Source organism: Rana temporaria, chromosome 5 (assembly GCF_905171775.1).
Source record: "Rana temporaria chromosome 5, aRanTem1.1, whole genome shotgun sequence".
Taxonomy (NCBI): domain Eukaryota; kingdom Metazoa; phylum Chordata; class Amphibia; order Anura; family Ranidae; genus Rana; species Rana temporaria.
Window position 1 is genome coordinate 332,554,058 of NC_053493.1, and position 19,814 is coordinate 332,573,871.

Consider the following 19,814-nt stretch of genomic DNA (forward strand, 5'->3'; position numbering starts at 1 on the left):
ATACAAGAGACGGTCAGAGACTGCAGACATGATACAAGAGATGATCAGAGACTGCAGACATGATACAAGAGATGACCATAGACTGCAGACATGATACAAGAGACGGTCAGAGACTGCAGACATGATACAAGAGATCAATGCATCAATGCAACCTAACCAGTGACCATCAAATGTAGCCTTTTCAGTTCCCAACAGCAATAAAAATTGTCAGCTCTAAGAAAAATGGAAGGGGATCTGTTCTATTCTGTTTGGCAAATTGGATGAGAAGTAGTTGGGTGTAAACAGAGAGCAGAGTCCGTTTACACCCAGCCACTCATAGAGTAGAGCAGGCTTAGTCTGTGTTTGCTTTTCAGAAACTTGGCAGATACAGATGTGTCATCCACCTACTATGCTCCAATCAACAGGGGATCTGTCAGCCAATCCCCTGCTGATTGAAACAGAATCTGCCCCGTGTGAAAGGAGCATAAGGTTCTTCCTAACAGCATAACATAACATAACAGCAACATTGGTTACATTGTTTTCCTTATAAACTCACCTGTTCTGTTTCCTTTAGGCTATAAACTTTTGTACCATGAAATACCATAAAATATTGCATTGAGACCCTGAAAATGTTTGCTCAATTGCCATGTCAGTGTTTAAAATTCAGTGTTAGATTTATTGATTTAACAAATGTTTAAAAAACTGTAAATATAAAAATAAATTCAGGTGGCCACATTAAAGTGCTGTTTGCCCTTCTGCAGCTCTGCATTTAAATCAATATCCTGCATTATACTTAGATTAACCACTTGCTGACCAGCTGCAGTGTGTACAGTATACTGCAGCAGGTCAGCTCTATTATTGGACGAAACTACATACCTGTAGGCCATTTCGTGCAATAGCCAGTGATCTCCGCCAGCCACCCGCGATCGCTGCTCCCCACAGAGATAGAACATCGGTCTGCAGATGTAAAAAAGGCAGACCGCCGTCCTGTCAGAGATTAATAGAGTGATCTTGTGTTCCTGCTAACCAGGAACACAGATCACTCTGTTCATCTAGTGCAGGGGTCTTCAAACTATGGCCCTCCAGTTGTTCAGGAACTACAATTCCCATCATGCCTAGTCATGTCTGTTAATGTCAGAGTCTTACAAGGCCTCATGGGATGTGTAGTTCTGCAACAGCTGGAGGGCCGTAGTTTGAGGATCCCTGATCTAGTGAGTCCACCCCCCCCCCACACAGTTAGCAAGCACCCCCGTGGCACACAGTTAACCCTTTGATCAACCCCCGATGTTAACCCCTTCCCAGCAAGTGTCATTAGTATAGTGACAGTACATATTTTTAACACTGATCACTTTATTAGTGTCACTGGTCCCCAAAAAGTGTAAATTAGGTGTCGGATGTGTCCGCTGCAATGTTGCAGTACCACTAAAAATCAATGATCGCTGACATTACTAGTAAAAAATATTTAAATATAAATGCCATAAATCTATCCCATAGTTTGTAGGCGCTATAAATTTAGTGCAAACCAATCAATATTTGGATTTTTTTTACCAAAAATATGTAGCAGGATACATATTGGCCTAAAATGAGGACAACATTTTTTTATAGCAAAAAGCAAAAAAATATATATTTTTTTTCAATTTTTTTTTCCGCCCTTTTATGTTTTTAACACAAAGAATAAAAAAACCCAGAGGTGATCAAATACCACCAAAATCAAACATCTATTTTATTTGGGGACATCGTTGCACGACCACGCTATTGTTGGCCAGTTAAAGTAACGCAGCTTTTCGGAGCTGAAGGGGTTAAGAGTTAACAAGTCGAGACTTTCCATCAATGGCACACATGCATTTTGCGACTTGACACCTGACATTCATTTATTCTTTTACTCACTTATTTTGGTGCTCTGGTGAGGGGAGGGGCTCCCATGCAGGAGCAATGGAGTAAAGATGGATCGGATAGGTCCAGTAATCTTCGCAAATTCAATAAGTTCTTCCTGTAGTCAGTCACACTGCTCTGGCTCTGCAGACTGTGCAGGTGGAGAAGATGGAGAAGGTGGGTGGGTGGAGCCAACTCTAACTCAGGGGCGGCGGAGGCCTGTAGTGTGGAGAAGATGGAGGGAGGAGGTGCTGGTGGTAGGTGTGGCCAACACAGTCAGGGGCGGAGAATTAAGTATGATGGCGCTTAGTGGCACTGTGCACTGTGCAAGTGACAAGTGTGTGCACTTAAGTTAACTAAACTAACACAGGCCCGCCGCTCTACAAAACTGCAACCGGACGGTTCTCATCCCCCCATTTCCCCAGGCATATGCTAATTGAATTATTCGCCAGTTGTCACCGTCAGCGGCCAGCCACAGCGTCACGTCAGCTCTGAGACCGTGACGTCACTCGTTGCTAGACGCCATGCGGCCCAGGCGTTAGCAACAAGTGCAGGGAAGGGAAGAGGCTCCACCCACCACCTCCTCCGCTGCTGGTATCATCATGACAGTGCGCCGCGACCGCGTAATAACTACATAGACAAGTCTCGCTCTCTCGGCGGCCGCGGCGGCACCGCTAATCGGCTGATGTGTCTGTGAGAGAGAGACTCAGCAGCAGGCACAGCAAGCAATTTAAAAAAGCATAAAAAAAAAAAAAAACCCTGAGCAAGCTAATGTGTCATAAATGTCTCGGGGGGGGGCAATTCCCCCATTGCCCCCTCCCCCTGGATCCGCCGTTGCCTCCACGTGGCTGCAACAACCAATACTTTTCAAGGCATTTCACTATATAAAATTGCCTTTTATAGTTGGCCCCCCTACTTTTGTCCCTGTGCCCCCCCTAAATATGAAAGCTGGAGACATCACCGTGCACACTATATTCTACAGTAAAACCCTGGTTTAAGAGTAACTTGGTTTGAGAGTGTTTTGCAAGACAAGCAAAAAATGTTAATACATTTTGACTTGATATACAAGTGATGTCTTGATATACAAGTAGTGCCATGTCACAACAGAGTATACTGTACTGAGAAGAGAGGCGCCTCTAAGTGTAGCAATATGGTTACATTTAATGAAGGTACAACATTTAGCAACATATTGCTACACTTAGAGGCGCCTCTCTTCTCTTTTATACTCTGTAGCTCCTGCTGGATTTTGCTTCCAATCCCCTCGTGGAAGCTGACGATTGTGGATAGACATTTTATGGTTACACAACCCATCACATTGCTATAATCTTTTTATATGGACTATAAACTGAAGGACGTATAAATAAATGGTTTTGGAACTAATCATTTGAGTTTCCATTAATTCTTATGGGGAAATTCTCATTGACATACAAGTGCTTTGTATTACAAGCATGTTTCCTGGAATGCATTATGCTCGCAATCCAAGGTTTTACTGTACAATAAAGTCAGTTCCCTAAGCAACACTTCTGGCAGTGCCCCTCCCAAGACTAGACTCTGGATCCGCCCCTGTATGTACTTGTGTCTGCATGTAACAAAGACATTGTTTGACTACTTCACAGAACACAGGACATCGTAAGTGTCATTTGTATATTTCCTTTGTTGTTTCAATATAGAAATGCATGCATATCATTTTTAACAAGAAAATTCCTCTATTTTTCTCTCTCCCTCTTTTCCAGCAGATAGAATGACAGTTGTACTAACATATAAGAGTCTGCTAGTTATGGTTACTGTATTTTGTCTTCTCTTAAGCCTGATTTACAATCAAAAAACAAAAAAGGTAACGTTATAAACCTGATAATGTTTTTTTTTTTTTTTTTTCAAAAGTAATTATTACCATAGCCCATTAGCTGCTGAATTCATTACTATAGCCATGATTTCAATAGACTATACCTTGTACCTCCATTAATAAAATACCAATGAATAAGTGTATAAATGTATATTAGACATGTTTGTTAATTTTATACTTATGATTCATTCACTCAGGTGTGATAATAGTCAGTGTCTTGCAGGCGTCACTGTACTTTGTTTTGCTGATGTCGATGTATGTACAGATTAAACCAGCAACCCGCAGCACTGGTAGACAGCAGAGTCAGTAGCATATAAAAAAGGGGAGGAGAGGTACAAGTGATTCATCAAAACAACCAGTATTAGTAAAAATACAAATTACTTTAATGTAGAAAAAACACATACAGGTAATAATCCTAGAAAAAATGCACCTCCACCATATTCAATTCAAATCTGACAACGTTGTCAAGGCACAGGTTGCTACCACAGACACTCACTCATCCACAATCATACTGGGCTAGATTCAAGTACAATTGCGCATTTTTTACGGAGGCGCAGGGCAACGTTTTTTCCCTGCGTCCCCGCAAATTTACTGCGTTGCCCTTGATTCACGGAGCAGTAGCTCCATAAATTGCGTGGGCGCGCCGGCAAAATGCCCGGCGTAAGCGCGCGCAATTTAAATGATCCCGTAGGGGGCGGGAATCATTTAAATTAGGCGCGTTCCCGCGCCGATCGTAGAGCGCATGCTCCGTCGGGAAACTTTCCCGACGTGCATTGCGGCAAATGACGTCGCAAGGACGTCATTTGCTTCAAAGTGAACGTGAATGGCGTCCAGCGCCATTCACGAATCACTTACGCAAACTACGTAAATTTGAAATTTCGCGACGCGGGAACGACGGGTATACGTAACATTGGCAGCCTTACGCGAAAGACGCCGTACGTAAACGACGTAAACTGCGTACGCAGGGCTCGCGTAAAGTTGTGAATCGGCGTTAGTATGCAATTTGCATACTATACGCTGAGCACAACGGGAATGCCACCTAGCGGCCATCGCAAGAATGCAGCCTAAGATATGCGGGCATAAGAGCCTTATGCCGCGCATATCTTAGGCTGCAGTCGGCGTAACGAGGTTCCTGAATCAGGAGCATTCGTTACGCCGGGGCAAGTAAGCAATTGCGCTGTGTAACTATGGTTACACAGGCGCAATTGCTTCTTGAATCCAGGCCACTATTAGTAACTATATGGAGAGAACAATGAAACCTAGGTGAGGAGATTAATCACACATCCCAAAGAGCTAGACTCGCTCAGTAAGAAGATCGTTGCGATATTTCCACTGGTCAATTGATGCAAAACCGAGTACAGTAAAACCTTGGATTGCGAGCATAATTCGTTCCAGAAACATGCTTGTAATCCAAAGCACTTGTATATCAAAGCAAATTTCCCCATAAGAAATAATGGAAACTCAAATCATTAGTTCCACAACCATTTATTTATAAGTCCTTCAGTTTATAGTCCATATAAAAAGATTATAGCAATGTGACCAGGTTTTCTTTTGGTGCTATTTGATCACCTCTGCAGTTTTTATTTTTTGCTCTATACACAAAAACTATATTTTTTACTTTTTGTTATAATAAATATCCCCAAAAATGTTTAAAAAAAACACATTTCTTCACCAGTTTAGGCCAATATATATTCTTCTACAAAAACCGCAATAAGCGTATATTGATTGGTTTGCGCAAAAGTTATAGCGTCTACAAACTATGGTAAAGATTTATGGCATTTTTATGGCGAGCGCGCTTCCTCTGGCGGCTGTTAAAGGAACCCTGTACCTGTATAGGGGTTTTGCACAGGGGCGCCATTCTGCCCCCATATATGTACACGAGCCGGTTGGGAACCGATTAAAAAAGACTGCGAACCAGACCCAGGCTGGTTCGCTCACCTCCAGGCAGTGCAAAAGTTTCAACTTACTGGGAAAAAATGGCAAGCAGTCCTCAGCCTGTGTGTGTGATACCTTTTAGTCTGCCTATTACATACTGTATGTGTGCAAGAAATGGAAGGATGCCCATCCCCCAGATATGTTGTCAAGCCATGATATTTTAGTTCACAAATACTAAAATTATAGTTAAGCCTGGTGCACACAATAGGCTAGATTCAGGTAGCTGTGCCCCTTCTTACGGCGGCGCAGCGTATCGTATTTACGCTAAGCCGCCGCAACTTACAGGAGCAAGTGCAGTATTCACAAAGCACTTGCTCCGTAAGTTACGGCGGCGTAGCGTAAATGTGGCTGGCGTAAGCCCGCGTAATTCAAATGTGGAAGGGGGGGCGTGTTTTATGCTAATATGTGATGACCTGACGTGATTGACGTGTTTTACGAACGGCGCATGCGCCGTCTGTGTACATATCCCAGTGTGCATTGCTCCAAATGACGTCACAAGGACGTCATTGGTTTCGACGTGAACGTAAGTTACGTCCAGCCCTATTCGCGAACGCCTTACGCAAACGACGCAAAAAATTCAAATTTCGAAGCGGGAACGACGTCCATACTTAACATTGGCTGCGCCACCTAATAGCAGGAGCAACGTTACGCTGAAAAAGCCTTACGCAAACGATGTAAAAAACTACCGCCGGGTGCACATATGTTTGTGAATCGGCGTAACTAGGTAATTTGCATACTCTATGCCGAAAACGACAGAAGCGCCACCTAGCGGCCAGCGAGAGAATGCACCCTAAGATACGACGGCGTAAGAGACTTATGCCAGTCGTATCTTAGGCTAATGTCGGCGTATCTTGCTTTCTGAATACAGAAAGAAGATACGCCGGCGCAGCTTTGAATTTACGCGGCGTATCTATGGATACGCCGGCATAAATCGTTGCTGAATCTAGCCCAATGAGTTTTCTTTATCGTACACCACGGGACACAGAGCCTCTATTCATTACATAGTGGGTTGTATAGCTCACCAGAGGTGATTGGACACTGGCACAACCAATGAAGATAAGTTCCCCTCCTATAAGGGAGTATCTTAGTTTTTTCGCTAGTGTCTAAGGTGTTGGACGTGATTAGGATTGTGCTACAGGAAGCTGTACCAAAGAGGCCCTTGGGGGCAAAATGCTGACAAATGATCGTGTGTACGCGGCATTAGGGACTAAAAAAGACAAAAAAGCATTGACGCCTGAGACAGGAGGCTCTAGCCGTGCCTGCTTGGTACCTACCTCTCTGGTGATATCTGAAGCACCTATACAGGATGAGTCATTGCCTCCATCAGGAATAGCAGCCTCTAATATGGTGGCTGTGCCTGCATATGTCACTGAGGACACTTTGGCAGCAGCCCTGAACACCTTAGAAGGGAGAATCGCTACGTTAATCGCAAAGTCCTCACAAAAGGACAAAAAGCGAAGCAGAGTGCCTTCTGTTGTTTTAGATCTCCTTTCAGAAAAATCTGAGGAGGATGAGGATGATGTAGCACCATTAGGGGATAAGAAAGAGGAGTTGGATGGATTAGTTATATCAGAGAAACCTTTTTTTCTGCTTCCCAGGTTCTAAAATTGCAGGTGCAGTGTTATGCTCAAACAGTGCGCTCTACATTCAAGTTACCCTCTTCGGAGTTAACTGAATCACCTGTCTCCTCCCTGGGTTCATTAACCACTTAAAGCGGAGGTTCACCCTAAAATGACTTTCTAGTATTACAATGTCTCGACACGGGACGAACGGCGAGTCGGCGCTATACTGTGCCTGCGCACCGCCGTTCGGCTCGTTTCGGCAATCGTGACGCAGCTTACGCGACGGGGGAGCTTGTTTTTGGTCACCACTGGCGGCGCGCTCTCGACCCAGTCCGAAGCTCCATGACCAAGCCCACGCGGGACCCGCGGACCCGATCACTGCTGGTGTCCCGTGATCGGTCACCGGAGCTGAAGAACTGGGAGAGCTGTGTGTAAACACACCTTGCCCGTTCTTCACAGGGGCAGTGTCATTGATCAGCTGTTCTCTGATATAGGGAAAGACGATCAATGACGTCACACGTCCAGCCCCGCCCCCCTACAGGTAGAAACACATTTAGGTCACACTTAAAGGGAGTTCACCCATAAATGTTTTTTTACCCTTAGATGGATGCTCATTTAGTCTAGGGGAATTGGCTAGTTGTTTTAAAATCCGAGCAGTACTTACCGTTGTAGAGGGCAATCTTCTCCGCCGCTTCCGGGTATGGGTCTTCGGGACTGCGCGTTCCTTCTTGATTGACAGTCTTCCGACAGGCTTTCGAAAGGCTTCCGACGGTCGCATCCATCGCGTCACGAGTAGCCGAAAGAAGCCGAACGTTGGTGCGGCTCTATACTGCGCCTGCGCACCGACGTTCGGCTACTTTCGGAAAATCGTGACGCGATGGATGCGACCGTCGGAAGCCTTTTGGAAGCCTGTCGGAAGACTGTCAATCAAGAAGGAACGCCCAGTCCCGCAGCCCATACCCGGAAGCGGCGGAGAAGATCGCTCTCTAAAAAGGTAAGTACAGCTTCGATTTTAAAACAACTAGCCGATTCCCCTAGACTAAATGAGCATCCATCTAAGGATAAAAATAGCAATTTACTGGTGAACCTCCACTTTAACCCCTACAGTGCCCCCTAGTGGTTAACTGATGTCACACGTCCAGCCCCGCCCCCTACAGTTAGAAACACATCTGAGGTCACACTTCACCCCTACAGTGCCCCCTAGTGGTTAACTCCTAAACTGCAATTGTCATTTTCACAGTAAACAATGCATTTTTATAGCAATTTTTGCTGTGAAAATGACAATGGTCCCGAAAATGTGTCAAAATTGTCCGATGTGTCAGCCATAATGTCGCAGTCACGAAAAAAATCGATGATCGCCGCCATTAGTAGTAAAAAAAAAATTATTAATAAAAATGCAATAAAACGATCCCCTATTTTGTAAACGCTATAAATTTTGCGCAAACCAATCGATAAACGCTTATTGGGATTTTTTTTACCAAAAATAGGTAGAAGAATACGTATCGGCCTAAACTGAGGAAAAAAATAGTTTTTTTTATATATTTTTGGGGGATATTTATTATAGCAAACAGTAAAAAATATTGATTTTTTTTTCAAAATTATCGCTCTATTTTTGTTAATAGCGCAAAAAATAAAAACCGCAGAGGTGATCAAACACAACCAAAAGAAAGCTCTATTTGTGGTAAAAAAAGGATGCCAATTTTGTTTGGGAGCCACTTCGCACGACCGCACAATTGTCAGTTAAATCGACGCAGTGCCGAATCGTAAAAAGGGGCAAGGTCCTTAAAGGAACACTAAAGGTTCGTTTTTTATTAGATCAATTGATTGCTGTAAGCAAGAGCATTTAAATATCACTTACCTCTTTTTTCCTTTTGACCTCCAAAATACAGTAATCCAGGTTTGAAAATGCCATTTCCTGTCACTCCTCTTCTTGCTTTCCACCAGAATCTGAGCTGTTTTGCATGGTGGAAAGCAGAATGTGCTCACCCCCTCCCTATGACTACAGCCCTGCGTGAAGAAGCTCTCTTATCCCTCACAGGCATGGAGGCTAAGCCTAATGGGAACTGTAGTTCCCTTTAGGCCGTGATATAGCAAGAATGAATGCGCACCGCAAACCAGAAAGTCAGTGAGAATAACAATTCAGGACTGCTGGAGGTGAATGAAACAGCTCGATTTCAACAGGTATCAAACTAGTTATAATGCAAAACATTACTTTTTACTTTATCAACTACTGTCAGACTTTAATTTAAGAGGAAAATATTTTTGTCTTTACAACCCCTTTAACCTGCATAATGGTCCGGGTCTTAAGTGGTTAAAATCCCTGCAGGCTGCGTGCTTTTTTCCGATTCATCCCTTATTGGAAAATCTGATTTACGCAGACTGGAAACAAATTTGAAGTTCTTTACCCTGTGGAGGAGAAGTTTACCAAGAAGTGGAGTCTGCCTTCAGTGGATGCGGCTATTTATTGTGTAAATAAGAGCCTAAGGCCCCATGCACACGAGACGCTGCTAAACTCGAGTTCAGAGGCATTTGGAATTTTTTTTCAACTGCCCCTGAACACATTTAATGTTATCCTATGTGTCCATGCACACGATCACGTTTTTTGGCGTTTCAAAGCAGTTGGGTTTAGGGCCGTTTTTCCAAACCCAAAATTTTGGGTTCAGAAGCTTTCAGCTTTTGCATTTTAGACGCAAATCGCGTCAAAACGCCGCTAAACGTGGCAAAACGCCGCTAAACGCGGCAAAACACGGCACAAATAGTTTGATTCTGAGCTTGGGGAGGGTCTACAGTGTTTTGAGGATAAACGCTGACAGCCGCAAAACACCGCAAATCGCGGCAAAACGCTGCGCAATTCGCGGCAAAAACGGGCGTTTTAAATGCCGTTTTTGCCTTTGAAAAGCTGAGATTAGAGGCGTTTGTAATAGCGTCTTGTGTGCATGGGGCCTAAATTGTCCGGTGGACAATGCTCAGGTATTTAAAGATCCTTCTGAAAAGAAATTGGAATATTTACTAAAATCTTCCTTTCTTTTGGATGGAGCAGTAACCCAACCTGCTGTGGCAACAGTTGGTATGTGTCAGGTCCTAAAGGAACAAGTTAAACAGGGGCTCAAAGATCTGCCCCCAGGGCAGATACAATTCTGGGAGGATCTGCCTTATGCCGCGTACACACCATCACTTTATGTGATGAAAAAAAAATGACGTTTTTAAAAACGTCACTTTAATTGACTGTCTGTGGGGGAAAACGTCGTTTTATGTCTTGTAAAAAACAACCAAAAAAAATTGAAGCATGCTTCAATTTTATGTGTCGTTTTTCAAAAGTGCACTTTTTACTTCACAGAAATTGACCGTGTGTAGCAAAAAACGTCGTTTTCTAAGACGTTTTTTCATCCACGCATGCCCAGAAGCTACTTATGAAGCGAGCTTCAATGGTAAAACGTGGTGGAACGTAACCTCACTTTGCAAGAACATTGTGAGAAAAACGATGGTGTGTAGGCAACTTCGTCTTTGAAAATTGAAGTTTCAAAAACGTCATTTTTTACTTCACAGAAAGTGTCGTTTTTTTTCATCACATAAAGTGATGGTGTGTATGCGGCATTAGAGATTCTATTCAGCAAGCATTTCTCCTTACATTCAAGCTGGTGCATATGCAAAGAATTCTTTGGCTAAAGCTTTGGTCAGCGGAAGCTCCATGCAAAAAGCTTTTGGCCAGTTTCCCCTTCCATGGCAAACGCCTCTTTGGGGATGATTTGGAAAAGTATATCCAAAAGATATCAAGCGGTAAAACTACTCTATTGTTGAAAAAGAAGAAAAACAAGCATGTTTTAAGTGCTTGCTCTCTCCGGCTCCTGGTGCATCTACTTCTAGACAGTGGCAACGGCATTTTCAGCCAGCCACAAAGACTAAAGATCAAGACCAGGCCCAGAAGAACAAGCAGTGGGGTCATAGAACTAACAAGCAAAACCCCAAGGCTTCTTTATGAAGAGGTGCCCCTGCTCGGCCGAGTAGGGGTACGGCTTCAACAGTTTTCAGCGGCATGGCAGACAGAGATCCAGGACAAGTGGGTAGTTTCTACCATATCCCCAGGGTACAAACTGGAATTTCGAGAGATCCCACCTAATCGGTTCCGAAGTTCAAAGCTCTCCAAAGATCCATTAAAAAGGAGATTGGATCACTTAATGTCTCAAGGGGTAATCATGGAAGTACCCCTAAAGGAGCAAGGTTTAGGTTTTTACTCAAACCTCTTTGTGGTTCCGAAAACCAAATGGAGATGTCAGATCCATCCTGGATCTAAGATCTCTGAATCAGTTTCTGAACATTCGCCATTTCCGAATGGAAACTATTCGATCCGTGGTTGCCACCCTACAAGGCAGAGAATTCTTGGCGTCCATAGACATCAGGGATGCATATTTATGTGCCTATCCACCCCGCTCACCAGAAGTTCCTAAGGTAGAAGATCACCACTTCCATTTTGTGGCTCTGCCCTTTGGTTTGGCAACCGTGCCGCGGGTATTTACAAAGGTTCTGGCCCCTCTGTTGGCAAAGCTGAGGGCATGGGGCATAGCAGTGAAGGCCTATCTAGACGATCTACTTGTGATAGATCAGTCAGTGGCAGGATTAGATCACGCGGTGCTCAATACAGTTAAATACTTAGAGCATTTAGGATAGATCAAAAACCTACAGAAATCCTCTGTACAAGCCCTAAGAAGGGTAGAGTATTTGGGAATGATCATAGATACAGCCCAAAGCAGTGTATTCCTGCCAGAGCCAAAGATCAAGTCTCTAAAATAATTGATCCACAAGGTCAGGGCAAAGAAGGGACCATCGATTCGCCTCTGCATGAGGCTATTATGGAAGATGATGGCCTCCTTTGAGGCTGTTCCTTATGCCCAGTTTAATTCAACACTACAGCAAGGCAGTATTCTAGCTGCCTAGAACAGGGAAAGCTAAGCTCTGGATTCACACATGAGCAGTGTTAGAAGAAGCTTCAGCCCAGGGTACCTGCCCATCAACATACAGATTCGGGCAGTATACTTAGCCCTCAGAACCTGGAAACACAGGTTACAGGGCCACCCTGTTCGGATTCAATCCGACAATGCTACTGCAGTAGCTTATATCAATCACAAAGGAGGCACCCAGAGTCGGGATGCTCAGAAGGAGGTGAATCGGATTTTGACATGGGCAGAAAAACATGTTCCTTGTCTTTCTGCAATCTTCATTCCAGGGGTAGAAAACTGGCAAGCGGACTATCTAAGTCACCAGCAACTGTCAAACTGTCACCAGTAGAGTGGTCTCTCCACCCCAATGTCTTTCAGGCAATATGCCAGAGATGGGGGACCCTGAATGTAGACTTTGTGTCCAGGACGAGAGATCCGCTGGCCTACGGAACTGATGCTCTGATAATTCCTTGGAATCAGTTTTCACTGATCTATGCATTCCCCCCGATCAAAATCCACCATTTCTAGGTGGATTCGACAAGTAATTATTCAAGCTTATGGTTTAAGGAACAGGATTCCTCCTTTTTCTGTTAAGGCGCTCTCGAACAGGGCAATAAGTGCTTCATGGGCAGTGCATCACCAGGCTTCGATGGCTCAGATCTGTAAAGCTGCAACTTGGACTTCAGTCCGTACATTTACCAAATTCTATCAAATAGATGTGAAAGGACATGAGGATTCCGCCTTTGGGCATAGTGTGCTGCAGGCAGCGGTATAGGGCTTCTTGTCCGTTAACTGGCCTGCTTGATCTGTTTCTCCCACCCCTCATTAAACATTGCTCTGGGACGTCCCATTATGTAATGAATAGAGGCTCTGTGTCCCGTGGTGTATGATAAAGAAAATAGGATTTTTATAACCGCTTACCTGTAAAATCCATTTCTTGGAGTACACCACGGGACACAGAGGTCCCCCCTTCTTATGGGATCCTCACTGCTTTGCTACAAAAACTGAGGTACTTCCCTTATGGGAGGGGTAATTTTGAGGGGAACTTGTCTTCGTCGAAACCAATGACGTCCTTGCGGCGTAATTTGGAGCAATGCACACTGGGAAATTCCACGGACGGCGCATGCGCCGTTCGGGAAAAACGTCAGTCACGTCGGGTCACAGTATATTTACATAAAACACGCCCCCCTGATCCAAATTTGAATTAGGCGGGCTTACGCAATTTACGGAGCAAGTGCTTTGAGAATACAGCACTTGCCCGTGTAAGTTGCGGAGGCGTAACGTAAATCAGATATGTTACGCCCGCACAATTTTGCGCGGCTGTACGTGAATCTGCCCCACAATATTCTTGCAGTAAATTTGAAAATCCGTGGAGAATCTTCAATATAAAGTGCAAGTGTAAATAGCAGACAATATATACAAATGTGTAAATATTCCCACAGTAACTTGATAAAACACAATATAAATTGCACAATTAATGGGTGAAAAGCTAAATGTGCAAACAAAGCCAAAGGCGCAATACAGTGCAATAAATTCAGAATGTCCCATGCGCCACTTTTAGCTGCGTACACACGATCGGAATTTACGATGGAATAAAATCTGATTGAATTTTCCCTCGGAATTCCGATGAAGCTGACTTCCATCAGTCTTGCATACACACTGTCAGACTAAATTCCGACTGCTCAAAACGCGGTGACGTAAAACACTACAACGAGCTGAGAAAAATTAATTTCAATGCTTCCGAGCATGCATCGACTTGATTCTGAGCATGTGTGGATTTTTCTCCGTCGGAGTTGCACACAGACGATAGGAATTTCCTATCGTTTTTTTTTTCCATCGGACAAAAATAATACATGTTCAATTTCTAAATACCAACGAAAAAAAGTCCGATGGGGCCCACACACAATCGTAATTTTTTCATCAGAAATTCTGATCGTGTGTATGCGGCATAAGGCACAAAAATCAATCAAATTAAATAGTTCATAAAGCAACCAGAAGATGAAATATAAGTGATCATACCCTTCACCATAACCAGTGACTAAATGGCTGATCAAGAGAGGGAATAGGAAAAAGAGGGCGTACCAGCCTTGCGCCTTATCCTTTGGTAAATTTGTTTGTAAAAACTGATTAAAAACGACTCACAAACATGTGAAAATAATTTGTTTTGTAAAAGCCTCCAAATGGTGGCAGTCAATCTGGGTACGACAGTCTCCAGATGGTGAAAGAGAGGACCTCAGGACCACTGCTTGCTTACATGTTTTGAAGGGATACCTTCTTCCCATAGGCGTGCGCAGCCTATTGGATTAGGGTGTGCACCCCAAAACTCAAACACACGCGTGCGCACGTGCGTGTGTGTATATATATATATATACACACATACATACACAGACACTATTTTAAATAAATGTAAACAAACATTTTGAAATGTGTTAAAACAATTTTTAATCTTTCAATACATTTACATCTTTTGGCAGATCCGGTCAGAAGGAGAAAGTGGGGATGAGAGAGGGGAAATGGGATCAATTGGCAGTGGTGGTGGGGGGAGGGGAATGGGTTCAGTGGTCGTTCTGGAGGGATGGGGATCAGTGGCAGTGCTGGAGGGGAGTGATCAGTGACAGTGCAGAGGTTTAATGGGATCAGTGGCAGTTGTGGTGGGGGGGATAATGGGGTCAGTGGCTGCACTGAGGGGAATATCAGTGGCAGTTCTGGGGGTTGATGGGCTCAGTGGCAGTGCTGGGGGGTGATCAGTGGCAGTGCTGGGGGGGTGACCAGTGGCAGTTCTGGTGGTTGATGGGCTCAGAGGCAGTGCTGGGGGTTAATGGGCTCAAAGGCAGTGCTGAGGGGTGGTCAGTGGCAGTGCTGGGGGTTGATGGGCTTAGTGGCAGTGCTGAGGGGGGGGGGGGTGATCAGTGGCAGTGCTGGGGGTTGATGGGCTCAGTGGCAGTGCTGAGGGGTGATCAGTGACAGTGCTGAGTGGTTGATGGGCTCAGTGGCAGTGCTGAGGGGGGGGGTGATCAGTGGCAATGCTGGGGGTTAATGAGCTCAGTGGCAGTGCTGAGGGGTGATCAGTGACAGTGCTGAGTGGTTGATGGGCTTAGTTGCAGTGCTGAGGGGCTGTGATCAGTGGCAGTGCTGGGGGGTTGTCAGTGGCAGTGCTGGGGGTATGGGCTCAGAGGCAGTGCTAAGGGGTGATCAGTGGCAGTGCTGGGGGATGATGGGCTCAGTGGCAGTGCTGGGGGGAGTTATCAATGGCAGTGTTTGGGGTATGGGCTCAGAGGCAGTGCTAAGGGGTGATCAGTGGCAGTGCTGGGGGTTGATGGGCTCAGTGGCAGTGCTGTGGGATGATCAGTGGCAGTTCTGGGGGTTGATGGGCTCAGTGGCAGTGCTGGGGGGGTGATCAGTGGCAGTGCTGGGGGGGTGACCAGTGGCAGTTCTGGTGGTTGATGGGCTCAGAGGCAGTGCTGGGGATTAATGGGCTCAAAGGCAGTGCTGAGGGGTGATCAGTGGCAGTGCTGGGAGTTAATGGGCTCAGAGGCAGTGCTGAGGGGTGATCAGTGGCAGTGCTGGGAGTTAATGGGCTCAGAGGCAGTGCTGAGGGGTGGTCAGTGGCAGTGCTGGGGGTTGATGGGCTTAGTGGCAGTGCTGAGGGGGGGGTGATCAGTGGCAGTGCTGGGGGTTGATGGGCTCAGTGGCAGTGCTAAGGGGTGATCAGTGACAGTGCTGAGTGGTTGATGGGCTCAGTGGCAGTGCTGAGGGGGGGGGGGGGGTGATCAGTGGCAGTGCTGGGGGTTAATGAGCTCAGTGGCAGTGCTGAGGGGTTATCAGTGACAGTGCTTGATGAGTGGTTGATGGGCTCAGTGGCAGTGCTGAGGGGGGGGGTGATCAGTGGCAGTTCTGGGGGTTAATGGGCTCAGAGGCAGTGCTGAGGGGTGATCAGTGACAGTGCTGAGTGGTTTATGGGCTCAGTGGCAGTGCTGAGGGGCGGTGATCAGTGGCAGTGCTGGGGGTTGATGGGCTCAGTGGCAGTGCTGGGGGGGTGATCAGTGGCAGTGCTTGGGGTATGGGCTCAGAGGCAGTGCTGAGGGGTGATCAGTGGCAGTGCTGGGGGTTGATGGGCTCAGTGGCATTGCTTTTTTGGGGGGGGTTAGCAGCACTAAGGGGAATGGGATGAGTGGCAGGGGTGGCGGGGGATCAGTGGCAGTGCTGGGGGGGATTAGTGACAGTGCTGGGGGGTGTTTAGTGGCAGTGCTGGGGGAGGATGGGATCAGTAGCTGTGGTAGGGGTTGTGGTGGGGGAGGAGGGGTAAGGGGATTAGTTGCAGTACTGGGGGGGTGAGATGAGTGGCAGTGGGGGGGTGGGTGGGATCAGTTGGAGTGCTGGGAGGATGGGATCAGTGGCAATGCTGGGGGGGGGGTAGAATGGGTGGCATTGTTGATGGGGAAGGGATCAGTGGTGGGGGGTTGGGATCAGTGGCAGTGCTGGGGGGTGATCAGTGGCCATGCTGGGGGGTGTGATCAGTGGCCGTGCTGGGGGGGGTGATCAGTGGCCGTGCTGGGGGGGGGGGTGATCAGTGGCAGTGCTGGGGGGGGTGATCAGTGGCAGTGCTGGGGGGGGTGATCAGTGGCAGTGCTGTGGGGGGGGGTGATCAGTGGCCGTGCTGTGGGGGGGGGGTGATCAGTGGCCGTGCTGGGGGGGGTGATCAGTGGCAGTGCTGGGGGGGTGATCAGTGGCAGTGCTGGGGGGGGTGCGTGATCAGTGGCAGTGCTGGGGGGTGATCAGTGGCAGTGCTGGGGGGGGGTGATCAGTGGCAGTGCTGGGGGTTGATGGGATGCTGCTGGCTGCATGCAGGGAGAGAAACCAGTTGTCAAAAGTTGGAGGGGATGTGGGGTGAGCGGGACTGAACAGTTAAAAAAACAGTCAATGGGATGGGGCTGGGCGGGCTGGTACATTCCTCTGGCTCCGCCCCCTCTCTGAAGCATCTCAATCATTGGCTAGTGTTGAGGAAGCTTGGTCCCGCCCACCCCCGACATCACGGCTGAGTTGTAAGTCACAGATCAGTCGCGATGTCGGGGGTGGGCAGGACCAAGCTCCCTCAACACCAGCCAATGATTGAGATGCTTCAGTGTCACTGACCCTAGCCAAATGCAAAACTAGTGAAAAAAAGTCAGAAAAGATGAGTAGGGGAAAAAAATGCACAAGGCGATACTTGAACCCTATAAAGGTTGCACAGGCATTCCAACTCCTCCAGGATGGCACATCAATACATGTCATTGCCAGAAGGTTTGTCGTGTCTCCCAGGACAGTCTCAAGAGCATGGAGGAGATTTCATGAGACAGGCCGTAGAAGGTCATTAACCTATCAGCAGGACCGGTATCTGCTCGTTTGTGCAAGGAGGAATAGGATGAGCACTGCCAGAGCCCTACAAAATGACCTCCAGCAGGCCACTGGTGTGAATGTCTCTGACCAAACAATCAGAAACAGAATTCATGGGGGAGGCCTGAGGGCCCGACGTCCTCTAGTGTGATCACTGCCAGACACTGTGGAGCTCGATTGGCATTTTCCATTGAACACCAGAATTGGCAGGTCCGCCACTGGTGCCCCATGCTTTTCACAGATGAAAGCAGGTTCACCCTGAACATATGTGACAGACGTGAAAGGGTCTGGAGAAGCCGCAGAGAACTTTATGCTGCCTATAACATCATTCAGCATGACCGTTTTGGTGGTGGGTCAGTGATGGTCTGGGAGGCATATCAATGGAGAGACGCACAGACCTCTACAGGCTACACAATGGCACCCTGACTGCCGTTAGGTATCGGGATGAAATCCTTGGACCCACTGTCAGACCCTACGCTGGTGCAGTGGGTCCTGGGTTCCTCCTGGTGCACAACAATGCCTGGCCTCATGTGGCGAGAGCATGCAGCCAGTTCCTGGAGGATGAAGAAATTGCTACCATTGAATGGTCCCCACGCTCACCTGGTCTAAATCCAAAAGAACACCTCTGGGACATTATGTTTCGGTCCATCTGGTGCCGACAGGTTGCACCTCAGACTGTTCAGGACCTCAGTGATGCTCTGGTCCAGATCTGGGAGGAAATACCCCAGGACACCATACGTTGTCTCATTAGGAGCATGCCCTGATGTTGTGAGGCATGCATACAAGCACTTGGGGGCCATACAAACTACTGAGGACCATTTTGAGTTGTTGCAATTAAATTTCAGCAAAATGGACTAGCTTGCTGCATATTTTTTTCACTTTGATTTTCGGGGTGTCTTTGAATTCAGCCCTCTGTAGGTGGATAATTTTCATTTCCATCAAATGATGTGCCATCCTTTCATTCATAACACATTACCCAGTCCATATCCAGCATGAGATTTTTGCCCATTGAGATCTGATATGTTTTCAAAGTATTCCTTTAATTTGAGCAGTGTAGTTTAATATTGGGCTATGAGAAAATGGCCGCCACAATGCATTTTCATTACACTATTTAAGAACATCTATTCCTGCCTATCATTATCCCCTGATGAAGTCACGTGGGCGTGATGCTACGTGTCGGGATTGAGCGATAGGCAAAACCAGAAGTGATGCAGAAATACGAGCTCGCTGCTCGTGGATTGTTTGTGAGCAAAATTCAAAACGTGAGTGTATCAGCCAGGGGCGTTGCTAGATCTGCAAAAGATCTGGGGGTAGAGCCCATAGCAGCGGTCACCAACCTTTTTAAAGAAGACCGGCTGTGAGGGCGGAATGATGTCATCTCTGCTTGTCCGTTCTCGTCATCTCTGCTCGCTTCTCTCCTCTCATCCGCCTTGCTCATGCAGCTTGCCCGCCCACCACATCTGCGGCCTGCTGGTTAGGCAGGGACGCTGTGGCAAGAGACTCGGCTATAGCCCCAATAGCCACCCCCTAGCGATGTCAATGGTATCAGCCACAATTTTATTTTAATACATTTTTTACCAAATGTTACTACACCAGCTGGGATGTTCCTTTTACCTTTATTACTGGCACAGAGGAAACCATCTAGGAGGACTTACTCTTCATAAGGCATCACCAGCTAGATCTACTGGAGAGGGACCCCCAGAAAACCCTCGGAGGCCGTCTGAAGCATCCATCCTAGTCCTATGCTGTTACCTTACTGCAGTAAGGTGAGAGGCTAGCGCACACTGAGGTGTCAAAGTATCGGACTGGCTAAGAATCAGCCATTTAGTCACTGGTTATGGTGAAGGCTATCATCACTTATACATCATCTTCTGATTGCTTTATGAACGATTTAATTACATTTTTCTGCCTAAGGTGGCACATGGGACATTCTGAGTTTATTGCACCTTTGGCTTTGTTTGCACATTTAGCTTTTCACCCAATTTATATTGTGTTTTATCAAGTTACTGTTTACACATCTGTAAATATTGTCTGCTATTTGCACTAGGCACTTTTTATTGAAGATTTTAGTATCACTAGTCATCTTGCAGCGCAGCACCATCACCTTTACCATTTTCAATTTATCGGCCACGGATTAGCTAAACGGTGTCTGCCGTAGGTGGTTGTCTATATATTTAGTTAGTCTCAGCAGGCAGCACGAGAGTACCACTTATCCACTCATCTAAATAAGGTGCTGTTCACGCTGGTATTAAAAGCAGATGTTTGAGACACATTTATTAATGCTCCCCAAACGCTGTTCGCATTATGAATACATGA

General features: G+C 46.4%; 1 protein-coding gene across 4 annotated transcripts in view; it reads left to right on the forward strand.

Moving 5' to 3' along the window:
* LOC120941076 (NXPE family member 1-like) overlaps positions 1-19,814 on the forward strand; it is a 101,379-nt gene that overhangs the window by 7,098 nt on the left and 74,467 nt on the right. For 2 of the 4 annotated variants that reach the window (XM_040354328.1, XM_040354329.1), the window contains exon 2: positions 3,585-3,685. In XM_040354328.1, the coding sequence (XP_040210262.1) occupies positions 3,593-3,685 (93 nt within the window). In that variant the 5' untranslated portion in view covers positions 3,585-3,592. Of the gene's footprint in view, positions 1-3,381; positions 3,481-3,584; positions 3,686-19,814 lie in introns of all 4 variants that reach the window. The other 2 variants (XM_040354327.1, XM_040354330.1) reach the window with 2 other exon arrangements.